The 26,911-nt window shown below is 40.8% G+C and overlaps 2 protein-coding genes across 4 annotated transcripts in view; one reads left to right on the forward strand and one right to left on the reverse strand.

The window, feature by feature from the left end:
* atrnl1b (attractin-like 1b) overlaps positions 1-11,058 on the reverse strand; it is a 59,493-nt gene extending 48,435 nt beyond the window's left edge. Inside the window, exons 1-11 of the mRNA XM_018698737.2 lie at positions 9,877-11,058; positions 6,382-6,465; positions 5,512-5,625; positions 4,984-5,112; positions 4,498-4,706; positions 3,595-3,769; positions 2,582-2,669; positions 1,827-2,088; positions 918-1,101; positions 630-784; positions 44-128 (exon numbers count right to left, since the gene is read on the reverse strand). Of these exons, the coding sequence (XP_018554253.1) occupies positions 44-128; positions 630-784; positions 918-1,101; positions 1,827-2,088; positions 2,582-2,669; positions 3,595-3,769; positions 4,498-4,706; positions 4,984-5,112; positions 5,512-5,625; positions 6,382-6,465; positions 9,877-10,127 (1,736 nt within the window). The 5' untranslated portion in view covers positions 10,128-11,058. The remainder of the gene's footprint in view (positions 1-43; positions 129-629; positions 785-917; positions 1,102-1,826; positions 2,089-2,581; positions 2,670-3,594; positions 3,770-4,497; positions 4,707-4,983; positions 5,113-5,511; positions 5,626-6,381; positions 6,466-9,876) is intronic.
* Positions 11,059-17,326: 6,268 nt separating this feature from the next.
* The window catches only part of afap1l2 (actin filament associated protein 1-like 2), a 37,322-nt gene continuing 27,737 nt past the window's right edge, over positions 17,327-26,911 (forward strand). Inside the window, exon 1 of one of the 3 annotated variants that reach the window (XM_018698733.2) lies at positions 17,327-18,028. In XM_018698733.2, coding sequence (XP_018554249.1) covers positions 18,013-18,028 — 16 coding nt within the window. In that variant the 5' untranslated portion in view covers positions 17,327-18,012. Of the gene's footprint in view, positions 18,029-25,702; positions 25,826-26,911 lie in introns of those variants that run through there. The other 2 variants (XM_018698732.2, XM_018698734.2) reach the window with 2 other exon arrangements.

Genomic DNA, 26,911 nt, shown 5'->3' on the forward strand with positions numbered 1-26,911 from the left:
AGTGTGTTTTATATGAGAGACGAAGAGAAGAAGAAAAACTCACCCATTGCTGACCACAGCAGAGTGACCAAAGCGGTTGACATCCCTGTGCAGGTCTGGTTTAGGCAGGAGCCTCCACTCATCACAGGCTGAGGAAAACAGGAGACCATATGTAGCAGAGTGTTTGGTTAGTCTGCGAGCTTTCATGTTATTTATTACATTTTTCTAAATTTAAGCTACATGCTCAGTGCTGTCTTTTATTTTCATTAACTTGTATAATTATTGGTTCTGCTGAGAATAAAGTGGATGATTATGAAAATGCAGGTGATGATGAAAGAGGCTAAAAAATCTCTTTTAAAAAATTGCCCTTAAGACCTCATTATGTGCTATTTAAAAGCATTTTTAAAATCAGTATGAAAAGTTTCAAGTGTGAAAGCACTTCAACCGCACTTAATTCTGACTGATACACATGTAATTCACTAGTTGAAGTAGTTTCATGTAAGAGACAGTAATTTTCACAGTCTTTAATGGGATGATAAAGTGACAAGAGAGCGGATTTTGACAAATATTTTTCCAAGCTGGATAATAACACCACTCGAGAGGTCACCACTCAAATTGGGGCATGGTTTCAAGAATAATATGAGTCCTACCAATGTCATAGGCAAGAAAGTCAGCGGAGAAACACTTGGCCCCGTTGCTGAGCGATGTGTCATTGTGCGTGTTGCCACCAAAGACGAGCAGGGTGCCACTGAGGAGTACAGCCGAGTGCAAGTACCGTGGAAAGTTGCTCTCTCTGAGGATGAACCTAGAACATTTGTATGACAAGTGTGTCAAGGACAAGCTAACAAGGAAAACATGTTGTGTCACGTAGACACAGACTAGAATACATGATGAATAAAGAAGGCAGAGTACGTATGCACGTGTGCTTGTTGATTTACCATGTCCGGGTGTTAACGTCATAGCGGTAGAGGTCATCAACAAGGCCGTATTTGTTGTCAGGCAGTGCCTTATAGCCTCCATGAACATACACACTGCTGCTGGAGCTGTCATATGTGCTGCTGTGGCCGTAACCTCCCTGGGGAATGGCACCTTTGGTCTCAGGCACCAACCACGTGTTGGATCCTGACAAGAAAGCATATAAGGGAAGCATTCAGTACAGGAGAAGCACTGTCCTTCAAATCAAATAAACATTTTTTCATCCCAACAAATGATGGGAATCCAATGAAACATTTTCATCTTAATCATTTGGAGACAGCTAGGCTCTCCATGCTTAAAATCTTGATTGTAACAGATTGGCAGGAATGCTTAGGGCTTAAAATAATTTCTAGGTTTTGATTGTTCTATTTTTTAAATTGTCACATCTCATTGACAAGAGAAAAACAGGCCACAGTGCTCCTTAGCTTCTAGTAGACAAAAATTTTAATAAAAAAAAGATTCCAAATCACCCTGGAAATTATGGCTTGTGGTTTCGTTATCTCTCATTGCCAAAAACCACACTCTGTTCGCCTGCTGTGGCTTTGAAATTGAGCTTAGTGTTGAATAATTAATATATATATTAAATATTACTGCAAATTAAAGATACTGGGGATCTTTCAAATACTTAGAGGCAGTGCTACTTATAAAAAAATTGCTATGTGTGAAATTACTTCTTTGTAGAATCATTTGAAATTCAAGTCAGATTCTCTTCAGATCTGCAATTAATTTTAAAATTTACTTCATTTATTATTTATTTCACTAACACTTCCATTAATGATGAAAGTCCATGAGTTGTGTTTAAGTTTAACGTTTCAAGCAGAGACCTTTTCCAACAATGTAACAAAGTGCCTCCTACAAACGCTGTGACTCACTCAGGTTGTACTCCTGAACGTTGCTGATGTAGCTGTAGATGGGGGAGTAGCCAAAGATGACCAGCATGATGGCCTCGCCGCCCTCCAGCAGGACACAGTGGGCTGAATGTCCCTCCACAGCGTAAATCTGAGCCTGGGCCGGAGGGCCAACCACGGGGTTTCTCCGCTGCCACGTCCGACTGGGCACATTGAACACCCACAGCTCGTCTGTCACGTTCCCCCAGCCGGCCTCCAGTTTCCCACCAAACATGTAAATATCATCCTGATAGGAGGAGGAAAGATTGATTTTGATGTGTTTTTTCGAGATGTACCTATGTTAACCAAGCCTGCAGAGAGTCAGGGTATGAAAACATGATGTAAAACATGCCTTTTAAAGAAGCTCGTGTTTAGTTGAAATTCCATTTCAATTTCAGTTCATAGAACCCCAGCCCAAAAAGCTTGGTCTTCTTAAAACAGGGAATATGTCAGCTTTCAAATATTAAAACTGTCTTTATACTAATAGGTATTGAAATATGGAGATTTTTAAAAAGTCACCCTCCACTCTGTGATTGAAATAGATTACAACACTTAGCTCTCTTAAGATGACGTGTTAAAATAAGCAATTTCCCTTCAAAAGCAACAGTTGTGGTTTCCTTCTGTGTGAGCATATTGCTACTTCACCCCATCTAATTCTCCTTCCCTCCTACTAACAGTTGTGGTTTTCTAAATTCTTTCTGTACTGAGAGTTTGCAGCACATCTGTGTACGTGGGTTTACCTGGTAGGCAGCGAGAGAGTGGCCGTATCTTGGCACGGGGCCACTATTGATGGGAACTGTGTTCCAGATGCCACTCTCCAGGTTGTAGCTGCAGAGCAAAGCAACAAATCATTACACACTTGAAAATTTGCACAGAAAAGACACGTTTAGTTCCTCTGTGACTTCACATACATTCATTTTTAACTTATGGTGAGCTGATTAAAACAAGGAACACAAAAGGTACTCATTTAGTCTACCAGTCATAAACAGTACCACTGTTAACCTGAAGGTTTTGCACACTGATTTACACAAATAAATGAATGTTTGTTGGCATTCACAATAAAACAGGGAACCCAGTCATGTCATCACACATTGGTGATTTACACAAGATGCTTTTGGAGCACAGGGTCAATTTTCCTCAGGGGTAATAGCACCTGGTGGTGATGAGCAAACACTGAGCAGATGGAGGGAGCTTGTCCAAGCAGTGAAGAGGAGAAATGTCAAATAACTCTGAGCCAGGACACAACTGAGGACAGGAGTCAGTTCTGCATTTTCATTTTCTGCATTTTTTTTTTTTTTTTTTTTTTTTTTTTACAGAATCCTCAGTTTAGCTAGTTGCATGTTGTATATGTTTCACAAAGTACACCACACAAAGAGCAGCTAAGAGCAGTTAGCCCTAACACTGGGTTGGGTCTTTTCTCAAGGGACTTGCGTAATAGATATTCTGAGAAGCCACCTGCTTTTCAGCACTTCCTCTTGATGGTCATGAGAACTGAAAGTACGAGCAGGGTCAGGACTTTATCTGAGACTGGTATTTTTATCAGTGGGAAGAAAAGTCAATACATGTAAATGGCAATAAAGTTGATGTGTCTGTCTAAAGGGTGGTTCGGTTATCTGTTGTGAAAACAAATTACATAATTGCAATAAAATACCTTTTGCTGTAAGGATAAATACAGTATTAAAACAGTATAAATCACTGAGAATTTCATTTGAGGAAAAATCATGACCTTGGAACAGGCTATGCTGTGACTTACTTGAGAATCATCTGGAAGGAGCTGTAGTTGAAAGTGTATCCACCCACCACCCACATGACCTTCTCCTGCACCACGGTCTTATGGGACGCTCTGGCGAGTGATGTGCCAAAGGGCTTGACGCTCGGTAGGACCCAGAAGGACTCAGTTGAGGGCACAGTTAGAGAGCAGTCTGGACCTACAGGACAGAAAGAGAGAGAAATTAGAAGCTGAGGGCACATGTTAAAAATAAACAAGATTTTAACTCAACATCTCCAAAATAAAGATAATTTGATTTCTCTTCACAGCTGCACTGTTTTAAAATAAAGACCTATATTTATCTAATATTAAATCTCTTTAAGGATGGAATTTTTCAATAGCATGTGACACATATCTTCATACCTCGTCACTAAAAATGTTGAAGAGCAAGCATGGCGCTCTCAAAACCAAAACAAAAGCATGACCACTCCTTAACTGAGCATGACAGGCACGGAGGTGTGAGTATGTTAAACTGTCTGAATGAAGGCTGGGATGAAAAAAAAGTGTGTGTCTCTGCTAATGATTCTGTCAAGTTTGATCACGTGAAAGCATTTTGGTTCCCTCCAGCTGGAGGCACATAATAACACACTGTCACAGGGCTTATCAACGTGTTGCCGACCAACATTATGACACAACACAACACAGCTGTTCACACTTGTCTGCTAACACATTCTTCATTACATCTTACTACATAATCACCGCAGCGCACATGGGAGGAGCGACAGCATTTTTTACTGCCTGAGACTGCAAAAGTGTTTAACATATGAATCATCGTCAGGTGTTTTTGAATGTAGGAAATGCTGAACGATGTATTTCTACTTGGGCCATTCTCAATCATCTTAATGTTTTGGAGCAACTGCGTGGGTTTGGGACAAAGCCGACTTTTACCTTGCCAGCTGTCGTTGCAGACACACAGCTTCTCCCCAGTGAGGTCGCAGTAGCCGTGGTCGGGGCTACCGCAGTTGTTCCTGCAGTAGGGGATATCGCAGGCCTCGCCTTTCCAGTACTTGTCACATTCACAGTACACTCTGCTGGCGACCGAGTTCCCAGGGGTGCACTTCCCGTGGCCAGAGCAGTTATTGGGACAAGAGTTGATCCTGGAGAGAAAGATGTTTTCATTTACCCAACACTGCATGCATATATTTAGAGACCTTTACTTGGGAAGGTTAATGAGTTTAAGCTAGCTCCTGACAAAGGTGAACGGGATAGATAGATTGGTAATAAATGAAGAACTACTGAGCAAGTCATTGATCGGTGAAGCAGGTTTTAAGTCCTGCAGAAAAGCTTTTGTATCAGTCTTTTTGTTACTGAAATGTAGCATGCAGAAATATGTTGCCTCTGGCTTAAGTTAGAATGAAGAGCCTTGATACTTACGAGTAAAATATTTCAAATCCTGTCAGGTTATAGGCAGCATCACTGAAAAAGTGTAGTAGTGCGTAGCCTGAAGTTGTCTCAACCTCAGGAACCGTCTCATTTCCTCGCATCTCTGGCACAATGAGACCACTATAGAAAAAGGTAAAAAAAAAAAAAAAAAACCTTCTCACAGCGCTGCTAAATTCAAATAACTAGGCACATGCTACATGAAAAAGTATAAATTAACCAGGCAAAAAAACAAATTCCTAAAACCCATGTCTTAAAAAAACATCCATTTAGAAAAGTATCGAACATGCAGTACCCATTTGATGGTTTATAATGAAAACATAAGTATCAGCCCTAAAGTATCAATGCTCTAACACACATTAGTCCCTTCCATCAGGGAAAAAACTCTTCTCTGCTCCCACAAAGATGCTGATTTAAATTATTCCATGATACAATGTACTACACTATAAAACATCAATAGACTGTAGTATGGCATGGACCTAGCTCAGATAAAATTCATTCTCTCACTTTGGAGTTTCTTACCTGAAAACAGCAACCAGAGGAGCATATATCGAGTCTCCATCATAGACATACATATGGTCCCAACTACATTCTGTGGCAAAGTGGTTAAATCTTAACCGGAGAACCGCGTTTGGACTGCAGGAGGGAGGAAAAAAACAACAAGAAAGAATGGTTTAGGTTTCATGGATAAACATTTGAAAAACGTCTAAACCTGTTCTTGTTCTTTAGATCACTGCTGACAAGACCAAAGTTTAAAAGCTGTTTTAGTGGATAGCACTAGTGATGGATTGCTTTTTTCTCAGTGTAATTGCATTCTTGAGGCCTGTCTTTCTATAACTGAACAAAAAAACCTAATAAAGTACTCTATTTATATTCATAAGCACATTCAAGAATCATTATTATATTGTCAATATATTTAAATATTTACCCTGTGCATGAATTATAATTTAGCCAAAAGACACCAAAAGGACAAACAAATCACTTTACTTTGAAGTACATTGCTCAGTATGCTGTTAAATAGATCATTTAATGCATTGGAATAAGGGAATAAGTCTTCATTTACAAAATGTTTTAGCACCCCAGGCATCTCTCTGTTTTCTTCCCGCTAATAAAGTTCCCCAACAGCTCTGTCCTCACAGTGGCCCTGGTTTCCATGACAATTAAAAGCATCAACAGGTCCTCCAGCTCATCATGCAAATATTCTGAACCTTCAAAACGTCAGACCCAGCTTTACATTACACTGCGTAAGCAACACAAGCATAGTGCCATCAACAGAGATGCTGATCGGCTTGATTTTTAATTGCATCAATCGGTTTGCACATCAGAATTAAATTTGGCTGCGCATGCTCAGCTTCAGTACAACATACTACTTTACAAAAGTAGGCTACTTACTAGCCCTCAATGAGCCAGGTGCACTTTGTTTTGTATTTGTAGTTGATTGGACCATCAGTGAGGTATCCCGAGGGCTCCATCAATCTGAAACACAATAACAAAATTCAGAACAGTCAGGACAGTAACATGTTAGCTCAGGTGGACAATTTCAAGTCAAGTGACTGAAATACATATCAAACAAAACAAACAATTAAATCATATCAGACAGTCCTCCTCCTGATGCGTATGATCACCAGCTTCGTCTTCAAGTGTTATTTGTCATTGTCTCTTACAGTGTGGTCATGTGTGGACTTCTTTCAACTCAAAGTCAACTTGTGTGTTAAATTTGTTTGCAGTTAAGAAAGAAGCATTCTTAGTTAAAACCATAACACTGGAAAACATCCTTGACCACATGTAATTATCCCACTTGTTACATTGCGGTCTCATGCCCGAGAGACAGTGAATCTGCTCTGGTAGAACGGATACCTTATAGATGATTGTACACTGCTGTTTGAAACTATTTTTGAAGAAGTAAGAAGTCCAGTGCAGGGTTTGGGAGGACTGCCTGTCCCTATCCCCACTCACATTGGTCAAGAGATTGGGTACAGCCTCAACAGGTCACCAGTATTAGACTGCAAACTATGGAAACTTTTATAGTCACCCTTAGATCAACCTAACCCGCAAATCTTTTTACTCTGGGAGAGAACAATGCAGACATGGAGAACAAACTAAATTCCTGTGAGGCTACAGTGCCCATACCTTCAGAAATATGTTTATCTCTAAATGTAAACTGTAATTTGTCATTCATCAAAAACATTATCTCAAACCCTGTGTCAGAAACTTTTTTCCTGATTTTTCCTGGTTTGTTTGTCCCTGAAACAGCCAGCAATGAGTCAGACTGCTCATCTGGTGATCAGATCAATGGATAATCTGCAAGTTTTCCATTTACACTGAGATGTAAAAGCACCAACCTTTTGTACATCTTCAGTGACACCAACTGTGGAACTTGATGTGCTTTCTAATTTCTAAAAATGTGCAAGCAACGAATCTCAATTCTCCACACGAAAGACCACAGTAGCTCGTGTAACAAAGATAGATGACTTTTAAATGGACATTCATCACTGTCCCATATCACAAGAAATTAGAGTTGCACATATCCCACCCACAGAACAGTGCAATCTCACCCTGAATGAATTGAAAATGATGAGGAGACAGATCACCTAAAAACACTCTCTTGACACAGTGATGCATTTTCTGGCTTGCAACAGATTGTACTTTGATAAATTTCATTTGCATTTCAAAGTTGAGACAAATAATCCATGAATCCACACAATGAGAATCTGTCAGCTGGTAACATTCAGACCTGACTTTTTATGGCACCACAAAAAGACAGCTTCCCTGCTTCTTTCATTTCTGACTGAGGCTTCGCAGACGCACACACTGGGCTCTGATGGGTGGTCTGAGTGACACAGGAACTAAGCTGTATTCCCTTTCATGTCCCTTACAATTGTTTTAGATGATATAAAATTACTTTCAATTCAGAGGTTTTGACAGGATAATGGACTAAAGATGGGTTGTAATCTCATAAAGACACAATGGCATGCATGTGATAAGGTTAAATCCTTATCATGCATGTGATAAGGTTAAAAACGTGTAGTTTAAAACATCATCCCAAACTCTGTTTTGTTCATTGTTTATTACTCACATTACAAAAGCATGCATTATAATAGATTTGCATGAGGTGTATCTACAGGTTATTCAGTGTCTAGTTACAGTTACTAAAGTTGGATTTGTGCTTTGCTGATTGTGAACACTTATGATATAAACACCAAGCAGAATGCACCCAGCACTGAGTTTGGGCTGTGTCCATGTCCGAAAATTGATCTGGGATGAAACTGTCAAGACAGGATTTCACACTTACTATGAGGGAAGCCACAATTTGTTTATGGTGCTGGGCAGCAATGTGTAATTGATCACATATTAACCTGGGTTCATGCCTCTACTTCACACAAAGACACTAAGAGTTAAAGTCTCACATTACAGTAGTTTGTCTCTAGGGTGATGGGAGGTTATTCCCTGACAACATGTCTGATGACAACCTATACAAAACCTCAGACACATCAGGAGCGATGGTAATTACTGTGATCAAGGCCCCTCTGTACCACAGGGTGCACCTCAGCTGTACTGCAAGGCCATTAGATGTTCCTATCAAGAGCCACAATCAAGATAAATATTATTATTAGGATTATTATTATTGGAAGTCTGAACATTTATTCTTTGGTCACTTGTCATTGTTTCCCTGCCTTTTCCTTGCACTCAGACTTTAGTTCATTGCATCTTTTGCAGGTTGTCCATGTCTGTTTACCTGTGCTGATCAACAGGCATATTCCTCCAATTTAGGAATAATTAATACTATTACCACATACGCTTCAGGGCAAAATCATTTGATTGCAGACGTTTCCCCAGTGTCAGTGTGGGCTCCTGTCTCTCACAAAACCAAAAGGAATTAATCTGTTTGAGGATTTTATCTAGAATCTAAACTCATCGGGCCCTAAGTCAATACGAAAGTACATGGTTGAATCTTGGTCGTCTGGACCATGCTCACATATGCAGATAGGACAAGGTAATGGCTGTCATTCATTTACTCATCTCACTGACATAAAGTGTAAATCATTTTCTCTTCTAGTGCAGAAGAGAACATCAGAGAAATTGAGCATAAAATCAGGTAAAATGAGCATCAAATGTGTGGTTAATACTTGCATATATTTCCAGTGAGCATAGATAAATTACAACTCACTGAGGAACTGAGGGAGGCTACAGACAAAGTGAGAAACTTTCACCAAATGATTAGTTTAACAATCGGTTAATCTACTAACCCAAATTAATTTTTAATTGCAAGGTTTTGCTGCTTTTCTTTACGTTCTCTGATACTAAACAGAATCTCTTTGAGTTTACTGGCCAAACAATTTATCTCTTTATTGAGTGGATTTGTCAATAAAGAGAATAATCCCCCAATCGCAGCATTGAGATTAATACACACCTAAAAATAGCAGATTTGTGTTCCCAGTTCCCAAAACTGTGTCTAATGTTTTCAACCCAATAATTTCCATGCATAATGTGTATCACATCAGACAAATCGGTGGAAATAAGCCCTGCATCTTCAACAGGTCTGCTGAGGCTGCTATCTGATTCAAAAATATAGTTTTGTTTTGGTCAACAGTCAGCCTCCTCTACAAGGGTTTTGATTTTTGTCATGCAAGCAATTATCTTCACTACAACTGCAACCCATCTCCTAAATAGATGGGTGCACACAGGTCTATCTGATCAGTGCAAATGATCTCCACTGATGGAAAACAGCTACTACTAGATCAGATTTGAGCCTAACCTACTTTGGGTGGCTCAGACCATTTCTATAATGAATATCATAAGAAATCTCACAATAATCACACTATAAATATTCTGCCGTTGGCCTCAGATTTAAAAGTGGAGCGAAAGATTTAGTGCATGGCCACTTACTTGAACCTCCCTTGGCAGTGCTGGCACTGGTCTCCAACCCATCCTCGGTCACAGATGCAGGATCCGTTTATACATTTTCCAGAGAGGCAGTTCTTGTCACACGGTTTCGCCGGGGAGGCGTGAGTGAACAGTACAAAGTAAAACAAAACATAGACCACCAAGTATCTGTTGATACCCCGCAGGTCGCTGTGGGTGGCTACTTTGGGTCCAAAAAGAAAGAGTTTAGTCTTACATTTACCCCCAGGATCCATTTTTTCACCCCAGGTCGACCGAGCCGAGTAAAAGACCGGGGCCTTTTAGGTCTGCTTTGGGAGAGAGCCTCGGCTACTCAGGCTGTTTCAATTATAACAAAGAAGTCCTGCATATTCGTTGAGTGTTATGCATACTCAAATTAAGGCTCAGCTAAGCCTCCTTACAAAGCTTTGGAGTAAATTGCTAAGAAAATGCAATGTTAGCTAAGTGTTTATAAAAGCTGCTTGGTTAACCGCATGCATAGATTTGGAGTGGGAGGAATTCCCTTCACCCAACCTCTTGTTGGAAGAACCTACTAAAAAAGCGGCGAATCATCTATTAAAGCTAAAGGAGCTAACTCTCTGAACACTGTGACTTACCTAAAACATAATTTGTTTGCCTGTGTATCGTTAGCGTACTTGCAGTTTGGCGTCTGCTGGGTAATTCAACGTTACTGCATTGATTCAAGACCATTCTCTTCCAAAAGCCATTTCAGCAGCCATTTTAACGCGTAAACAATCCCTCAGACTGAAACAGGGATGTACATTGTAACAAGGTCCGTCCACAAGCCGCTACAATTTAACCGGATCTTGTCCACAGAAGAACAAAGGGGTTGTGGTGTTTGAAGCCCTGGACCCCGTGCGAAGGCTGCCGCAGTCAACATGGATGTGGTGAGATGTGGGATCTGGAAGGCTATTCCTGCCGACTAGGGGGCATTGAGCAACCACTTTGTACTGTTGTTGATCCTACTGGTCTTTTCCCACGGCAATTTAAGCACCTTCAAACGTAGACTTCGTTGACAGCACTGTGTGGTGGTGTCTCCTTGTGTTCTATTAAAAAAACAAGCCCCGCTGTTACACTGAAAACATGACACGAACTGGCAACGATGGATTTCCTAGCGCAGCGACACTAGACAGCTCCTCAGGTTGGCGAAAACTAAACACAACCTGCGCATGCGCGCTGGAAACTGGTTCTGTTTAAAGGTACAGTGTGAAAAAAGACTACGGAGCTTTCTTATGCGGCATTTAAAAACTCATTATGTCTTAATAAGAAGTTTTTTAGGTCAAGGATTACCAAAATACACACCACTCACTATTTAAGGACACACACACACACACACACACACGCATATATATTAAAAAAAAGTTTCAAATTTTGTTTACATCATAACATATACAATGTTCATTAATCTTATAGCAGTTTCTCTGATGTATTTGGGTTCTGTTGGTTAAAACAAAGCATGTAGGTGTCCAATTCAATTCTACATTATATCACAACTTTTCTCTCAAACTGCTCTGATTCATGAAATAAGTTTATGTGTTGCCTGAAATGAAAATTTATATCCATGTCATATTCATACATCTTGTACTTTTGGCCCTTGATGGCACATAATTGAACACTTAACTGGGGATGTGACAGTGAGGGTAGTAAAAAGCTGTCAACAGCACTGTGACAAAACAGTCAGTGATGCTCTATGATTAATTCAGCACAGTTCAGGTTGGAGGAGGGCTTTCAAAGCTCCAGTTGCCCCCCTGAACTTAATCAATGCAGAGAGCCTGAACCTTTGTATCTGCATTTGAAGCACATGTGCTGCTGGGTCAAGGATGTACTCATTGTACATGAGGTCCTGGCACATCTCAGGAAGTTTCAATAGCTGACACTAATGGTTGGGAAACAAATTCAGTGACAAGGTCAAGGGGTGACAGGCGCTTTTCAATAAAGTCTCTCGTCATTTGTGTTTTTGAGGAGGCTTAGTTGTGGCCGTGCATTAACATCAGATGCAGTAGTCCTTCTGAGTGAGCACTTACCTTTGTTTGGCTGAGGAGTCTGACAGTCTGGGTCTTTGGTGGAGTATGCAGCTGTATGATACAGCAGGGCTGAGAGAAATCTGAGATGTAATTCTTTTTGTGTCTGTCATACAGATGGTGAGGGATGCATCTGCCATTCGAACGTAACATAAAGGGATTCAGCAGCAGATGGAGCTCTGCATCTACAGCTGGGGACAGTTCTAAAGTTCTGACACAATTCCCCACTCATTATGTAAAACACTTAGTTGTAATCACTACCAGAAAGTGACAGTATGATGCACAGGTTGTCGTGGTTTTTAATATAATAGATGATGGTTTTACTCACTACAACATAAAAGTTATGTTGAACCTCCAAGAGTGCAAGAGTGTACCTTTAATACTCCACACTTTTACAACTACACCTGCAGATGGCAGTGTTGCACAGCGACAGTAGCATGGGTGCACATATATTAACAGTAGGGTACAGATTCAGATTCTCAGCCGTTGAAAGGGGCCGGAAGAGAAGAGCAAGAGCAACTGACCAGAAGTTTCGGTTATGATGGTGTCAAATTAACTTGTGGAGCCTAAAATTATTACAATTTATATTTGTCTGATGATAATAATCAAATGAGCTGAAAAGTGATCGCAACTTTCAGATTACAAGTTGTATTGTATTACATACATTGAAAAATGGTTGATAATAGGTCTTTTTCACAGCAACCATTTTGACTTGTTGTTGTAGGTAAAACACATGTTACTGATAACATTAACAATGGCTCTGTTCTATTTAAGTGTCCCAGTAAGCCATGACTGGGGTTAGAGTGAACTAATATGTGCAATACCAACACACTGAAACTGAAGCAGCTATGTGGAACTCAGACATTAATTTTATTCACACCAAATTAATATTCCATTGTGACACAACATCAGCAAATACCCATCTAGGTATCTAGATCATGTAGGTTTTTAGAAAAATAATGTATATTTTTGATTTTGCAAATCATTTAAATACATGTACTCTGATAAGGTCAGACCACCAAAATCCCTCACAGAGTTCCCTAAACAAAACCTACCTGTCAGGTAAGATTTGAGCTGTTACAAAAAGTATCACCTCAACATTTTCTCAGGCTTCACATGAGTCATCTGCACACATTTTGAAATCTGAACAGCCGCTGTTTATTTTTCACGGTGGTTACTGTGAACCTGATCACACGCGAACTAAAAACAATATTATTGCGCTATGACTTAACACTCCTCTCCCTAAGCTACAGGAGAGCCTGTTGGCGTTTAGTCAGGTGCACACGCCTCAGTGGTGCAGGGAAACAGGCACCATCTTTTACAAGGTGTAGTGTGTCTGAAGGCAGTGCCCTCTGCATTTTTGGTCTGAATGTTCTTAAAACAACAGGGAGGTGCAGCAGTCAGTGGATTCGACTTTCTTTGGGAATTCCCAGACGTAACAGTAAGAGGAGGCACATGGTTTGGACTATATTAGATGAAAATACCTAAATAAATGGGGGGTCTCTTTTTCAGGGGACTGGTGGTGCATTATGTGTCTGCATATATGTGTGCAAACATGGGAGAGGCCCCTGAATCAAAGAGGGTCCAGTGCTAATTTGGAGTTGAGTCAGTGACCTTTGTCCTGTGATTCACAGCTGAGGAATGCTCTTTGTGCTCCAATCAGCAGCAGAAAAGAGGAGAGAAGCCCAGTCTACAGTCGCACCTTTGACTCAAAAATGCACTCTATCAAAGTTCAAGTGTCTGTCTAACCCCATTAGAAACTTTCAGCACCCTTGTTTCCACACCTACATACAAATACCTCACACACACACGTACAAGTGCGGTGACCCTAAATCATCCAAAATGTGAATGTTCAAGATGTGAAACCTTCCTTATGGCCAGGGCTTCCAAAGGTCTGCTGCACAATAGGAATTCCCCTGTTGGATTAACAAGATAGTTCTTTTGCTGTGGACAGAGGGAAGGAGAGAAAGGCCAGACCACCCCTGCTCTCAATTCATGCTGAGCCATCATGCTTGACTCACATTCACACTTTATCCTTTCAGTCAAGGCTATATGTGTAGAAAAAAAATGACATCATCTGTTTACTTTTAGCCAACCTGTTTGAGGTGAGGTGAAGTCGGTGCAAAGATTCAGGCCAACAGACATGGGTTCAAGGCCAAGAATTGAATATGTACGGTACATTGTAGTTGCTCTAAAAAAAAGGTAACAAAGTTAGTTCAAGGGCAAATTTTCTTTTGGTTTTGGAAAAACTTAATTCAAGGTTCATATGCAAGCTTTTCTGGAGCACACTCGGGTCCTAACAGGACAACTCCATCCACTGATGAAGACAATAAGATGCAGGTGAAAGCTACTAAATGGACTTATTAATTGTCAAAAAACAAAATACACATTTAATACACTTAACAGGCTTCATGTATTTAGTCAAGAAACAAAGTTCTGCTATTGAAGACTTACCAGAGCCATACAGCTGTCCAACTGTGTTAAATAAATATTGTATCAGCATTTGTTACAAAAGCCAGTAATTTCTTCAGAATGAAAACCTGAGTCAGCGTTCCATCCTGAAAACAGACCCTGTGGGGTTTCACATTTAGTTGGAAACGCTTATGCTCTGTCTTCTAATGAACAGTTGATAGACACAACTGCTGAATGAGGCAAGTAATAAAATAATATGCCGTCTCTGTGGCAAAGCGGAGTAACTCAAGAACATTTTTGCACAAAATGCTTCACAGTTCAAGCAGTAAATTATCTCTCTCACACACTAACACACATACAGAGAAACCATGAGTACATTCAACCAAATCCCCACTGAGTGGTGGTCTATTATTGCTCTTACCAGCTTAACTGTCAGTATTTTGACTGTAAATTAATCCTAACTGACAAGTGCATTGGTTTAGATTCTATAAGCTGAGGCGTCATGCTACGTCAGTCCACTAAATCACAATGCAGCTGGACGAACTAAAAATGCACTCTAACAAAGAATCCAAAGGGAGCTCACATTATTGGCTCATTGGCAAACAATTACAATTGCTAAATGTTTTTAGAAGCTCCTGTATTTTTGGTCAGTTCCTTTGAATATTTGTGAAGTGTTGAATCTCATAAAGCACAGGAGTTTTTGCTTGTCCTCCAAACAAAATGTAAGTAACAGTGACTGAGTTTCAATCACTGCTTACCCCCTGCTGGTCATCAGACAGAATCAGTCTATATATAAAATGCAAGTGTAAGGCATTCTGTATTGGCTTCATTTTCAGCCCCAAAGTTGACGTCCATTGGCTGAGAGGTGATGGCGTCACACGTGACACCATCAGTTTGTTGTTGACATCACTGATGAGGTCACCAGTCCCCACTCACAGAGAGTATATAAGGCCGGTTTGTCCACTCTCTGTGAGGCTCTGAGGGCCTGGTCCTCAGATGTCGGGGCTCAGCTGCCAGCCAGGCGAAGATCCCGAGTCAGGGTCCCAGACTCATGTTGAGCATCAAGCTTGTTGCGTGAGTCGGACGCCTGGTGTGTCTGATATCCAGATGCGGTCCATGCCCTCGGCCCCAGAGCCACTCTGGTGGGGCAGTGGACCCAGTCTCCATGACAACCAACCACAACTCAAACAACATAGCAAATGGAGACAGACATGCACACTCTGCACATTTTAATCACAGTGTGTTTATTAAGTTAAACAAATCATCTGGGTAAACCCTGCAGAAATACATTTCTACTATACACTCAGATTAGATCTAACTTTAATGTAATTCTATTAATTTACACAATAAAAGACCTTGGTTTTTCAAAATAAGTTCATTTACATGAGAATTTTAGTAGAACTTAATATTTTAACCATAGCTTCTAATAATCTAAATAGTTCTGGTGACTGATAATAATACGACAGAAAATCAGATGACAGAACTTACACACTGTGCATTTAAACTACAGTGTATCATGGCTACATACATGTATATTCATTGTTTAGGTGGTAGTCTTGTACATCACACTGTAAGCTATTTATTTTGCTTGCTGTGGTTGTTCCAAGAATTTGAATTGTGAAGTGTGAGGTGAGCAAACTCAGCTGATTCTTGTCAATAGCATCTCAAAGTTCCACCTTTGTGTTCCAGCATTTTACTGATGGTGACAGTCACATGTTACACTACAATGTTTTGTCAGGTTTTAAAGTAGACTTTTTGTAATGTTATTATTAAAAAATACATTCAGGAGAGATGATATAAACCTGCTTTACTCAAATAAAAACCTCCCATAAACACTGTTTTTGAGTGACTACAAAGAGAAAAATAATGACAACACACAAATCACTGTGAGTTCAAGCTGACCCACAACCTTGTAGTTTCACATGAGAAAGTGCCTGGTGGAATTTTTGGCTTTTATAGCCCTTGCTCTCACACATATTCCCGCAAATATCAAAACACACACATGCACACACACACACACACACACACACACACACACAGCGAAGACACAGCATCAGTGCCCATGAGTAAATTTGGCGTGGGTAGACATATATATATAAATAGACTTCTGCTTAAGCGAAAGACCACAACAAAGCAAGTGTGTCACTGTTCCTTCCCAGCACGATAGGGTCCAAATGTCAAATAAAAAAGCTGTTCCAGACATGTTATAATCAAACACCTTCAAAGGGAATCAAAGAAGCCTGAGAGACGTAAAGGACAACTATTATACAACTGACACGTCTATGTAAACTTCACCTGTGGCTATGCTTGGTGTGACCTTTAGTCCAAGTCATTTGTGTACTCAGTGATAGGTCATGTCTAAAATAAAGTTCAAGCACAAGATCAGACAGGACTGCATTAAGTAGTATGGATTCCACTATTGGAATCCTATTGGAATCAACCTGGACAAGCTGTATCTCTTTGTCCCATTAAGAAGAGAGAAACATATATTAGAAGGTGCTTGTGTCCACCTCAGTGCCACCCAACTCACCTCAGTGCCACCCAACTCACCAGATGACATCACAGGACCAGCACCTGCCATATTTAATAACTCTGCTGTTGATCTTGGGCGTGACCGGGGGAAAAAAAAGTGTGACTCGTGCTCTTTTTCCTCTTCCATCCGGCCACATTATCGTCCTTATATTGTCAGAGCTGCGGTTTTGCATGGAGTAACTGCATGTATGTGCGCTCGCGCGTAAGGTAATTAAGACAAGATTAATGGTTAAATAGGTTAGATAGAAATCTCGTAATGCGTTTTGGAGTATAAGCTGCGCTCACTTCGTTTGACATTCCTCTCATACCTCCACCCGGTCACGGTTCTCCCACGGGGGTGCGTGACTGTTTAGGTAGGGATCTTCACTTGTCTGTTACCAGGGAGAAAGCAATGGCTCTAACAGTGCTTTTTTTTTTTTTTTTTTTTTTAGACAACCTCTATTCGCGTAATAATATATATTATTTTAACTATTATAGATTTATAGGAGGAAAATCAAACCTGAGCTATAAACAAATTCCAGAAATTTGCATTAACTTATGTCTCCGAGACTTGTTCCCTGTAGTCTTGTGGTTATAGACACAATGTAGGGCGGATATACATTGAAATAGCGTGGATTTGAAGAAAGCACAAGTATACAGAAGCCCCATGACGCGACCATCCCCTTGTTCTCCTTGAGTGATGGAGAGTCAACCTTTTCCTTACGTTGTCATGGGACACCCCTGGGAGCCTCTGAATAACACCTGGAGGCCCCCGATCCGCGTAACCGATCCGCAAACGTCTGGATGCTGCGGGCTCGGGGAGGAGGAGGCGCGGCGCAAATAAGCAGATGAGGAAGGAGAGGAGAGAGCGCTGTTGTTCCGTCAAAACTCGAGTCTGTCTACAGCCCAGAGTCTCTGTGTGTGTGTGTGTGTGTTGTGTGTGTGTGTGTGTGTGTGTGTGTGTGTGTATTGTTGAAAACGGGAGCGCCGGCTGGCTGGCTGCATTCCGCAGAAGAAGAGGGAGAAGGAGAAGAAGGAGAGGAAGTTGCTGCCCCCATCACTCAGAAACTTGTCAGCAAACTTTTTTTTGGGGAGGGGGGGGAGAGATTGTTTTGACTTTTATGAGCGGAGGAGAAGCGAGGGATAAGAAGACGAAGGTGAAATTGCGAGTGTCCGAATGGAGAAGCACAAAGGTAAGAGGAGGATTTTCTTTGTAAGAAAAAAAAAAACTTTTGTTGACAATAACAACGGACGCGGCTGCTGGCTGAACTTTTCGGATGTCACTGCTGACTGTGACTGCATCCTTATGAACACTGTAAAAAAAAAATGACTGCTTTACAATTAGTATTTGGTGGAAAACCCAGCAAAACCCAGTGGTTATCCATACACTGAAATGACACATGTATCACCACATGACATTTACTGTGTTTGGATTCATTTACATGTTGCCAGCAGCCAAAATCTGATGTTTTAATGAAAGTAATAAAGGTCATCTACATTGTCTTCTGAGTTAATTTTAGCTGCGGTTGGTCTGTGCTGTTACTATAAGGACACAATGCTTCCCAGATTGGCTTAGATTTTTTGTCACCTGCCACTAATAATCATTATTAAACTGCCTCTGGGGGTGGGTTAAGTAGCCTACTAAAATAGACAGACTGTCCTATCAAACTGGTGAGCTGCCTCTGGGCGTTGATTCAACATTCAGATCGAACTGAAACTACTTGAATGGGTTGAATGCACCCAGTTTCATCGAGGGGTATGAAGATGTGTGGCTCATCCCTAACTGCCTCTCCTCCAAGTGGGCTCTATAAAGTAGTTTACACTGTGGCCACTGATGATTTTCAAATAGCAGCAACATTGTTCTCAGAGCATTCCTTAAATTCCTGTGGTTATTTGCCCATGAGGGATGTGCAAGGCCATTTAATACTTCCTGATTGGCGTAAACGAAGAGTTTGAGCCCAAATATTGGAATTAGACAGTCAAGAGTTTTTGGTTGTGCTCACCTTGCTGTCTCAAGATCAAAGAAAATGTTTTTGCACATAGACTAGTTAAGATGCGGGGGGGTTGGTTATCTTTTGACCTCAGTGCTGATGGGAGAAACCTGACTGTGGATGGTCAGATCTCAGCCCTCAACTTCACCGGTCCGGGTGAGGCAACTGGGAGAGGCAACTTGCTGGGTGGAAAACAACTGTGAGAGTCAAGCTGGAATGGAATCACCACGGTGATCTTGCTGCCACATTCCCGTTCCCCAGCTGACTAGACAGCCCCGTCTGTTTACTCCCACACTCTCTCAGAGTAAACAGTCAGTGTTGCAAGCGGCCAAAATGCAGAGGTGTTCTGTGTATAATTTTTCCTGTGTGGGGGATTTCATTAGCAGTGGGTGAGTCCCTGCTCACTTCATTCATTTGGTCATTCATCCCTCACTTGTATTGCTGAAACAACTCATCGGCAAACAGCTTGTTTTGCTGGTTGGACAAAACAAGTGATTTGAAGATTTTATTTTGGGCTCTGAGAAATTGCAATGGGAATTTTTCACTGTTTTATGACATATAATCACCAGGATAATTAACACTGAAAATCATTATTAATTGCAGCCCTCAACATGTGCAGCATCTCAGTGCACATGGATTTGATTTTGACAAAATGTAGAGGGAATGAGGCATCTCACTGTGATGTTTCAGCATGTATGAGTTTACGCTGATTGTCCACAAGAGGAGCTATACTGCTCAGCTGACTGTATCTCAAACATCTGACTGGCAAAGCTGCAACTAGGGGAAGGGGGGGTGGGACTGACTATGGAGAATGTTTGAGTATTTTAAAACCTGAGGTGGTTTGCAAAAATGAGCAATGCAGCATTTAGCATCTAAGGGAATGGTTTAAGTCAAAGATATTTTCAGAGCAGACAGGGGGAAGACTTGAGCAATGAAGATGCCATTAGAGAAATGATCCAGGGCAAGAAACACACAAAGTGCAGAGAATCAGCTGAAATAAGGGCTGGAGTGTAGTCTTTTGGCAGCTGCATGCAGCAGCACACTGAATAAGATACCAGCAGCCACAGGCAGTCAGCAGAGGGGGTACAGTAAAAGGGAAACCTGGGAAAATTTAGGGAGACCAATGACAAGGAAAGGCATTGTTTAGTATTCTGGACATGCTTTGTGTTTTTTCAAACCTGACTCATGCAGGTTTCATTCCAGTAGCACACTTTAGCGTCTCATGTCACCAATTCTCACACTTTGTGCCAGAGAAGAGGATCAAATTAGTGAAACCACCTGGCGCAGTGTTTAGTTTGAATGACCTCAGGGCCTTGATGGGACATCAAGATTGGACAATCAGTGTTGCAACAGAGCAGCTCAGCCAAGTGATGATTGGAGCACTTTTTATGACCCACTGGTCACTTTGTCCAGCATCCAGTCACAGGCCACATGTTCCAGCCTACTAAATGTTAAATAACCATACGTTTATATTTTTGTTACATGGCTTTCTTTACACTGTTTAACCCTGTCTTGAATGTATCTTGAATTACATACATGTATGTTTTCCAAATAATAGCCTATAAAGGAAACATAATGTATGTCATATACAGTATTCCATTCCCATAATGGGAATAATGGGAAAAGCATATGTTTGCTTGTTTGTTTTTTGGCAAGTATTTATTATCTCCCTTTCCTTGTCAATTAGTGCCTTTCACATCATGACCTTGCTTGTTTTCCTTTCCATGTTATTATGGATCCCACCAGTTTCTGGGTAAGGCATGTCTATGTTGAATCGACTGTGCTGGCTCCACGCTCCTTGCAGCTGGGTTTCGCCCAGAAAAGCAATGAGATCTATGATGATGGCTCCTTTTCTTGCCTCCAGCGTCAGCCGTCTTCTCCAACAATGATCTGATTCTGCGATGGCTGCCAAAATAAAATGTAAGACAAATGGGAGGCAGACTGACAGATGCACTGATGGACGTTTTTGAAACAGCGGATTATTCAGCTGAGACACAAGCAACTGCTGTACAGTTTAAAAACTGACTGACTTTGTTTGGCTTTTAGGAGCAGAGCCATTTTTTCCCCCTGTGAAATGTTCATGTATGAACTTTAATTAACCTGTGTATCCCAGTATCAGTTGAAAGTTTCAAAGGCATTTTTCAGTAAAGCATGACAATGTGACAGAGTCAGCGGGTTTAGTGGGTTTCACCTCCCATAAGCTCAGCAGAGGCAGGCTTAGATGTAGGCCATCAGGGCTGGCATGGGGTCTGCCAGTTCACTTGTATGTGTGTCATGGGCTGTACTTGCCAATGGGGAGCGAGTGCAGTGCGGGTAATTCAGGAAGCTGGACTTGGCTATAAAAATGATGAAAAGAAAGACGGTCTTCCTGCTCTGTAGCAGCGGGGTGCTTGGTGTGAGTTTGGCCCTTTTTGCCCTCTGGGTCTTGCTCCTGTACATTTTAAACACATCAAACGTTGCCTTGTTTATTGGATACAGAAGCTCTGGATCAGACCTGTATTGTGTTTGTTTTTTCTCACCAGGTACACTTATGAAGGAATAGGTACTTAGAGCAAGAGATCTGGAGCTCACACACACTTGTAATCGCACACATATGCACACTGTCTAGTTCTTACTCTCCCTTCCCTGCAGCCACTTATCTGTGGGATAATAACTAAGCAGAGAGGCTTTTATGTGGGTGACTCTAAGGCGGCATTGCTAGTTAGTTTTTATTTGTAAGCAGCTGCTTTTAGTCTGTCGCTTTCTTTCTCATCAAGCCAACACTCTGGAGCCTTGTAAAGCTTCACTTTTACTTAGACATGAATCTGTTTATCTCTACACAGATAAATTACTGGTGATTAATGCCCACACACAGTGTGACATATATACGTGAATATGCACCTCACACACCTCAGAATATATTATAGATATTCTGAGGTGTGTATTCTGAGGACATTGCCTCTGACAGTAGGTGGGATCCTGTGAAGCGAGGGAAGATTTAGGGAGGGATGAGGGCAGGGTGCTGCATAATGAGAAGGAGGTGGAATCACACTGAGCCTCCTCTGCCTCGTGGCCCAAGGCTGACAGATTTTTCATCTGTGTGTGTGTGTGTGTGTGTGTGTGAGAAAAACTAACGAGAGGGAGTGAGTTTATAAAGTTGTGTGTCTTGGAATGACTAGAGCAGAGTCACAATCTTACTATCATTTTCTGGCAAAGTAGGTAAAATACACTGTGTTTTCTGCATGTAGACTTGTTTTGGATGTAAACGTCTCTGCAAAAGTTGATTTCTTGGCCACTTGGAGGCAACACAACAAGCCGTAAACACAATACTGACATATCACTTTCCCAATCAATTTGATATAACTCATGTGTTCACAATAATTGCGTATTTACACATCCAACAGACATGGACTAATGTTAGCATTCATTTGGAGTCGTGTTTCTACGACCTGGCGCTTGTATTTATTTAGCTAAATTGCATTTTAGCTCCATTTTGGTTTCCACCCAACTCCTGAGGGAAATATCAGACTCTAGCTGCTAACTGCTCTGCTATGTTTGTAAGCTAGTTGCTAACTTTGTCCGTTGGGTAACATGCAGTAGTTTCATCCAAGCTTTTTTTCACAAAACAACTGCCTGCCCTTGAGAACCATGAGACTCAAACAAAATAAAATTGCTCTATGTTAAACAAAAGCAATAAAAGGCTTAGACCCAATCATTAATTGAAAAATATTGATATTGACTGGAACAGCATTAAGAGAATGTGATGATTCACACTTTCACTTTCCATTTGTATCACCATTTTATATTCTGAAGAAAAGTTATTTGACTTTTGTCCCGCAGCTGTCTTATAAATGTTTTTCTCATCATTGTTAACATTCCAGTGCGTTAAAACCCTCATTCAAATTGAGCCAGGAGTTGGCCTCAGTATCTGAAAACATGCTAATAAATTGTTAATAAAAGTTGAAAACATCAATGCACCACATAAATATCTTTGACCTTTGATGACACCATATCCATCATATCTGTAAATAACCTCCAAACTTTATTTTTATTCTGCTCTTTTTCACACTTCTCCCATCTCTGACTTTGCTGCATACAAATTCTCTCTTACCCACACACACACACACAAACCTCATGTCATCATGCCTCTAAGCTAGGGTGTAAAACCTTCAGCTTTAGTCTTTATCTTCAGGGACTCCAGTAACATGCATTGCATCCTAATCAAGACTAAGTTGCTCAAGTAGTCCAGGGCCCCTTCCTATAAAAAAAAAACAAAGATTTACTTGGATTTTGGAGCCCCTTAGCATGTTTCAGCTATAAAAACTGCCTGATTTCTCCAAGGGCCAAGCTGTAAGACTCAATATAACTGAGACAGCACAGATCTAAAGAAAGACTGGGGGGAAAAGTGTTGGGAAAGATAAAGTGTGAGATGAATAAAGGAAAGATTCAATTGTCTTGGCAGAGGAACGATGAAAGAGGAGAAACTTGAAAAAGAGTGGGGTGGATGTACACTTTAGGAGTGACTCCTTCTTTACAGCTTCTGTCTTTAGTGTTTGCACCTTTGTAAAAGTTAACACCTCAATCTGTGGCTCAGCATCTTGAATCACTCCAGTAAACCCAGTGATAGTGTTGTAACATTTGCTCTAACACTACAGACACTTTCTACTCTTTCTTACTTGCAGTGTCTTAAGGCTAAGCCTTCACTATTTCCTTTTATCTTTTCCTTCATATGACATTGATTATTCTGTTTGTTTTCATGCTGTCTACCTTCCAATAATATCTCTCAAACTTGGTTAATATTTAATTGTGCCATATCGGCATGCCTCAAGCATATTTAATAGGGAAAAATAATTTTTGATTTTCCCAATGAAGAAAGAAGAAGAAAAAACAAGCTCAAAAGAAATGAATGGAAATAGGCTATACTGCAGTTATAGTTCATTATGAGTTATCATGACAAGACTGCAGGTTTTCACCTCAACCAAATGCACAGCAACTGATTTCACTGATTAGGTCTTGTGCTCTGGTTGAAGACGTGTCAAAAATTAGTGCTACAAGCCACTGTGGTGTTAAAACCAGACACAGCAGACACTTCAGCTATGACCAAACCACTGGACAACCTCAAGGTCCTGCTAGATCAAACTTTTCAAACAGTGTGAAAAACTCTTCCTATCACTAGTGTAAGATTTCAGCCAGGACCTCCTCTCTGACTTAAACTGACCACAGACTGACACAGATTTTATTTTCAAACCACTTTGGCGTTCAGCCTTGCCAAAGTTTGTTTCCATAATTTGTATAATGTCGCAAAATAAGCAATTTTTTTGAATATGTAACATGAGTCTATCTACAAATGAATGAGTCCTTTGATTTAGAATGCTGGTGGTTTCTGTCCTTCCAGCTCCTTTGTTTCTGACCATATACTGTCGAACCAAAACCCGCAGAGCAGCAGCTCTGACTTTCACTCAGTTAAACCATATTGTATTTCGCTCAGGTTGCCACTCACTCTGCTGTGTCTGATGTGTTGTTGCATGCAACAAGTGGCTAAACTGTGGAACACATCCCAATGGTTTTCACACCAAGACAGAAACTTGGTAACACTTACGACCATGCAACTTAACACAAGTATAACATGACTAAACGTATGCAAGCCCAATGTGAACAGAGACACACACACATTGGGCAGATGATTTAAAAGAGCAGCAGAGTAGTTTTATTTATGTCAGACTGGACCAATCATACCTGAATAGGTGAGATGGCCTGTGCTTTCAGCTACTTACAATGTAACACTCTCCCAGTGTAGTTTCGCAGTGACATTTTATCATGGACACTCACAACTACCAGAACACATGTGATGTCAAAGGTCCTCATTTAAAATCAACAATCAACATCAATGTTAATTAACAATTTAACTGACTCTCACTCACTGTAGTTCCTCTAGATGGCAAAGAGACTGAAAGAAAAAGTGACACAGACGGACAAAAACAAAGGTCTTTGACTGGATGTTTACTGCAGAGTTGAGGGACTGACGCATTAAGTTTATCGCAGTGTTGTGTGGCAAGGAATCGAAAACGAAACTTTGTGTCTTGTAACAAGAATTTAAACTGATAATGTGGTGCGGTAATATTTGACAGTCAAGACAAATCAAACTAGAGATGCATTCTCAAATTATAAGGTCACGCAAAACCATAATTTTCATTTTCCTTTATATTAAAACTCAGCGATGTATTGACATAAAGTCAGAAAGGGAACTATGGGCATTTGCCTGTAGAGTTCAAACTCTTATCTTGCTTCTAACCTCAATTTATTTTTTCACTTTTCCCTTCACACTTTTGTCCCTTGGTCCTCTTTTTTTCCAAAGTTCCTTCAGTGCTGCTATCAGACACAGGCGGACCCTTTTCTGAAGTCATCAAGTTGACACTTGCTTTTTTTTTATTCAGGTTTCTATGGCAATAACACCAAAACACAGCTTGGATTAATCCAGCCACGTCCACGCAGCCCCTGCCCCACAGCTGAACCCAGCATGCTGTGGGGAGACAGACCATTGTCTGCCAATAACGCTCAAACACCAGTCGAACTGATGTTTGATCCTTTACACAGGCCCTGCCATCAGGTAGTTATCTGCCAATTTTACCAGAGGCAAGGCCAGTCTGGAACAAACCAATCATACGTGGCTCCTTCTTCCAGTTGTGAACAATGAAACTGGCCTGAGGTCGGTGTCATTTGTGTGTTTTCCCCAGTGAAGTTTGGCATGTGAAAGTCAAATAATCAGCTCCGCCTCTGTCAGGTTCTTTTGTGTCGACTGAAGCAGAAGCACCTTGAATCTGTGACGGTGTAAAAACCACTGCTGTTGTCCAGACATTTTACTGGTTCCTATTCTCCTTATTGCCACCACTTCCCTTTAGGTGTAGTTGTACCTCTGTCAGTGTCAGTCACAAGATGACAAAAGATAGGCTCAGTGTTTGTATCATTTGACTTCGGCTCACTAGATCTGCCAGTCATTGGGTTCTTTTAAAATGGAATTATGTAAGTTCTTTTTTCTTATTTATGACAATGAATTGAATTTATACTGTAGCTCTTTAACTTGACTTAACCTGCTTAGATGAAAATGTTCATAAGAACAAGCATAGTTTGCCAACTCACACAGATTAACTCTATGATTGGTAATTACTTTAAAGATGTCAAGTATGTTTGCAAACCCTAGATAACAACCAAAGTAGCCTAAAGCTGCTGTCTCCTCTAGGGAGGAGACTGAGGCAGCTGTTCAGCCAGGGAGCCAAAGAGCTGAAATCACATTCAAATAAACTGCCAATTAATCTTCATCCTGAGTAATGGTGATAGCTGTGTTGTAAACAAGTTTTATGAGTTTGCAAAATGCTTGCTGCAAGCATGATTATTTGCATGATGTTTTTCATTTGGCCAAGCCAAGTTAAGGCTGATTTAATGTCCCATCATTATTTAATCATGTAAAACAAGTAAACAGTGTTGGGATTTGCCGGTTTGCCAGTGCAAAATCAGTATTTTTTTAGTTTTCAGTTTTCATTGTATTCCAATTAGCTATTAGCTGTTTTACTTGCTGACATGATGTGAGCTGATTAGGAGCGACCTATTGTTGTTTTGGTGTTTTACAAAGCACAGTGTGGTGTGCTGCTGGACATGTCATTGGTAGACTACTGACTCTGAGTCATGGAATTAGTCAAGAGAAGCTGTCTGGCCTCAAGGGAGACGACAGTGCCACATCCATGTCTGTGACGCGCTTTCCCTGCTGCCAAGTTCACTGGGGAACAAATGTGCTTAAGAAATACACACTTCACAAAGTTATTGAATGACTGGATGGGTTGATGTAGACAGGCACACAGGTGCATAGTTGAAAAGAAATATGGGTACATGTGCAGACAGACAGAAAGACAGAACCTCTTATATAAAAGCTCAACAAGTGTAGCATTCCCTTTTTACCAGACATGAAGAAAACCTTCCGAGCACATCTGCAAGTATTTTCAACATCTGCACCACATCCCAAAATATGACTGTGATTCAGAGAGTAAAGGAAGTGTCCCAAATAGACCTCAACCGGCAGCCCCAAGCTGAACAAGCAAGAGGACCAGCTTACAT

Source organism: Lates calcarifer, linkage group LG23 (assembly GCF_001640805.2).
Source record: "Lates calcarifer isolate ASB-BC8 linkage group LG23, TLL_Latcal_v3, whole genome shotgun sequence".
NCBI lineage: Eukaryota > Metazoa > Chordata > Actinopteri > Centropomidae > Lates > Lates calcarifer.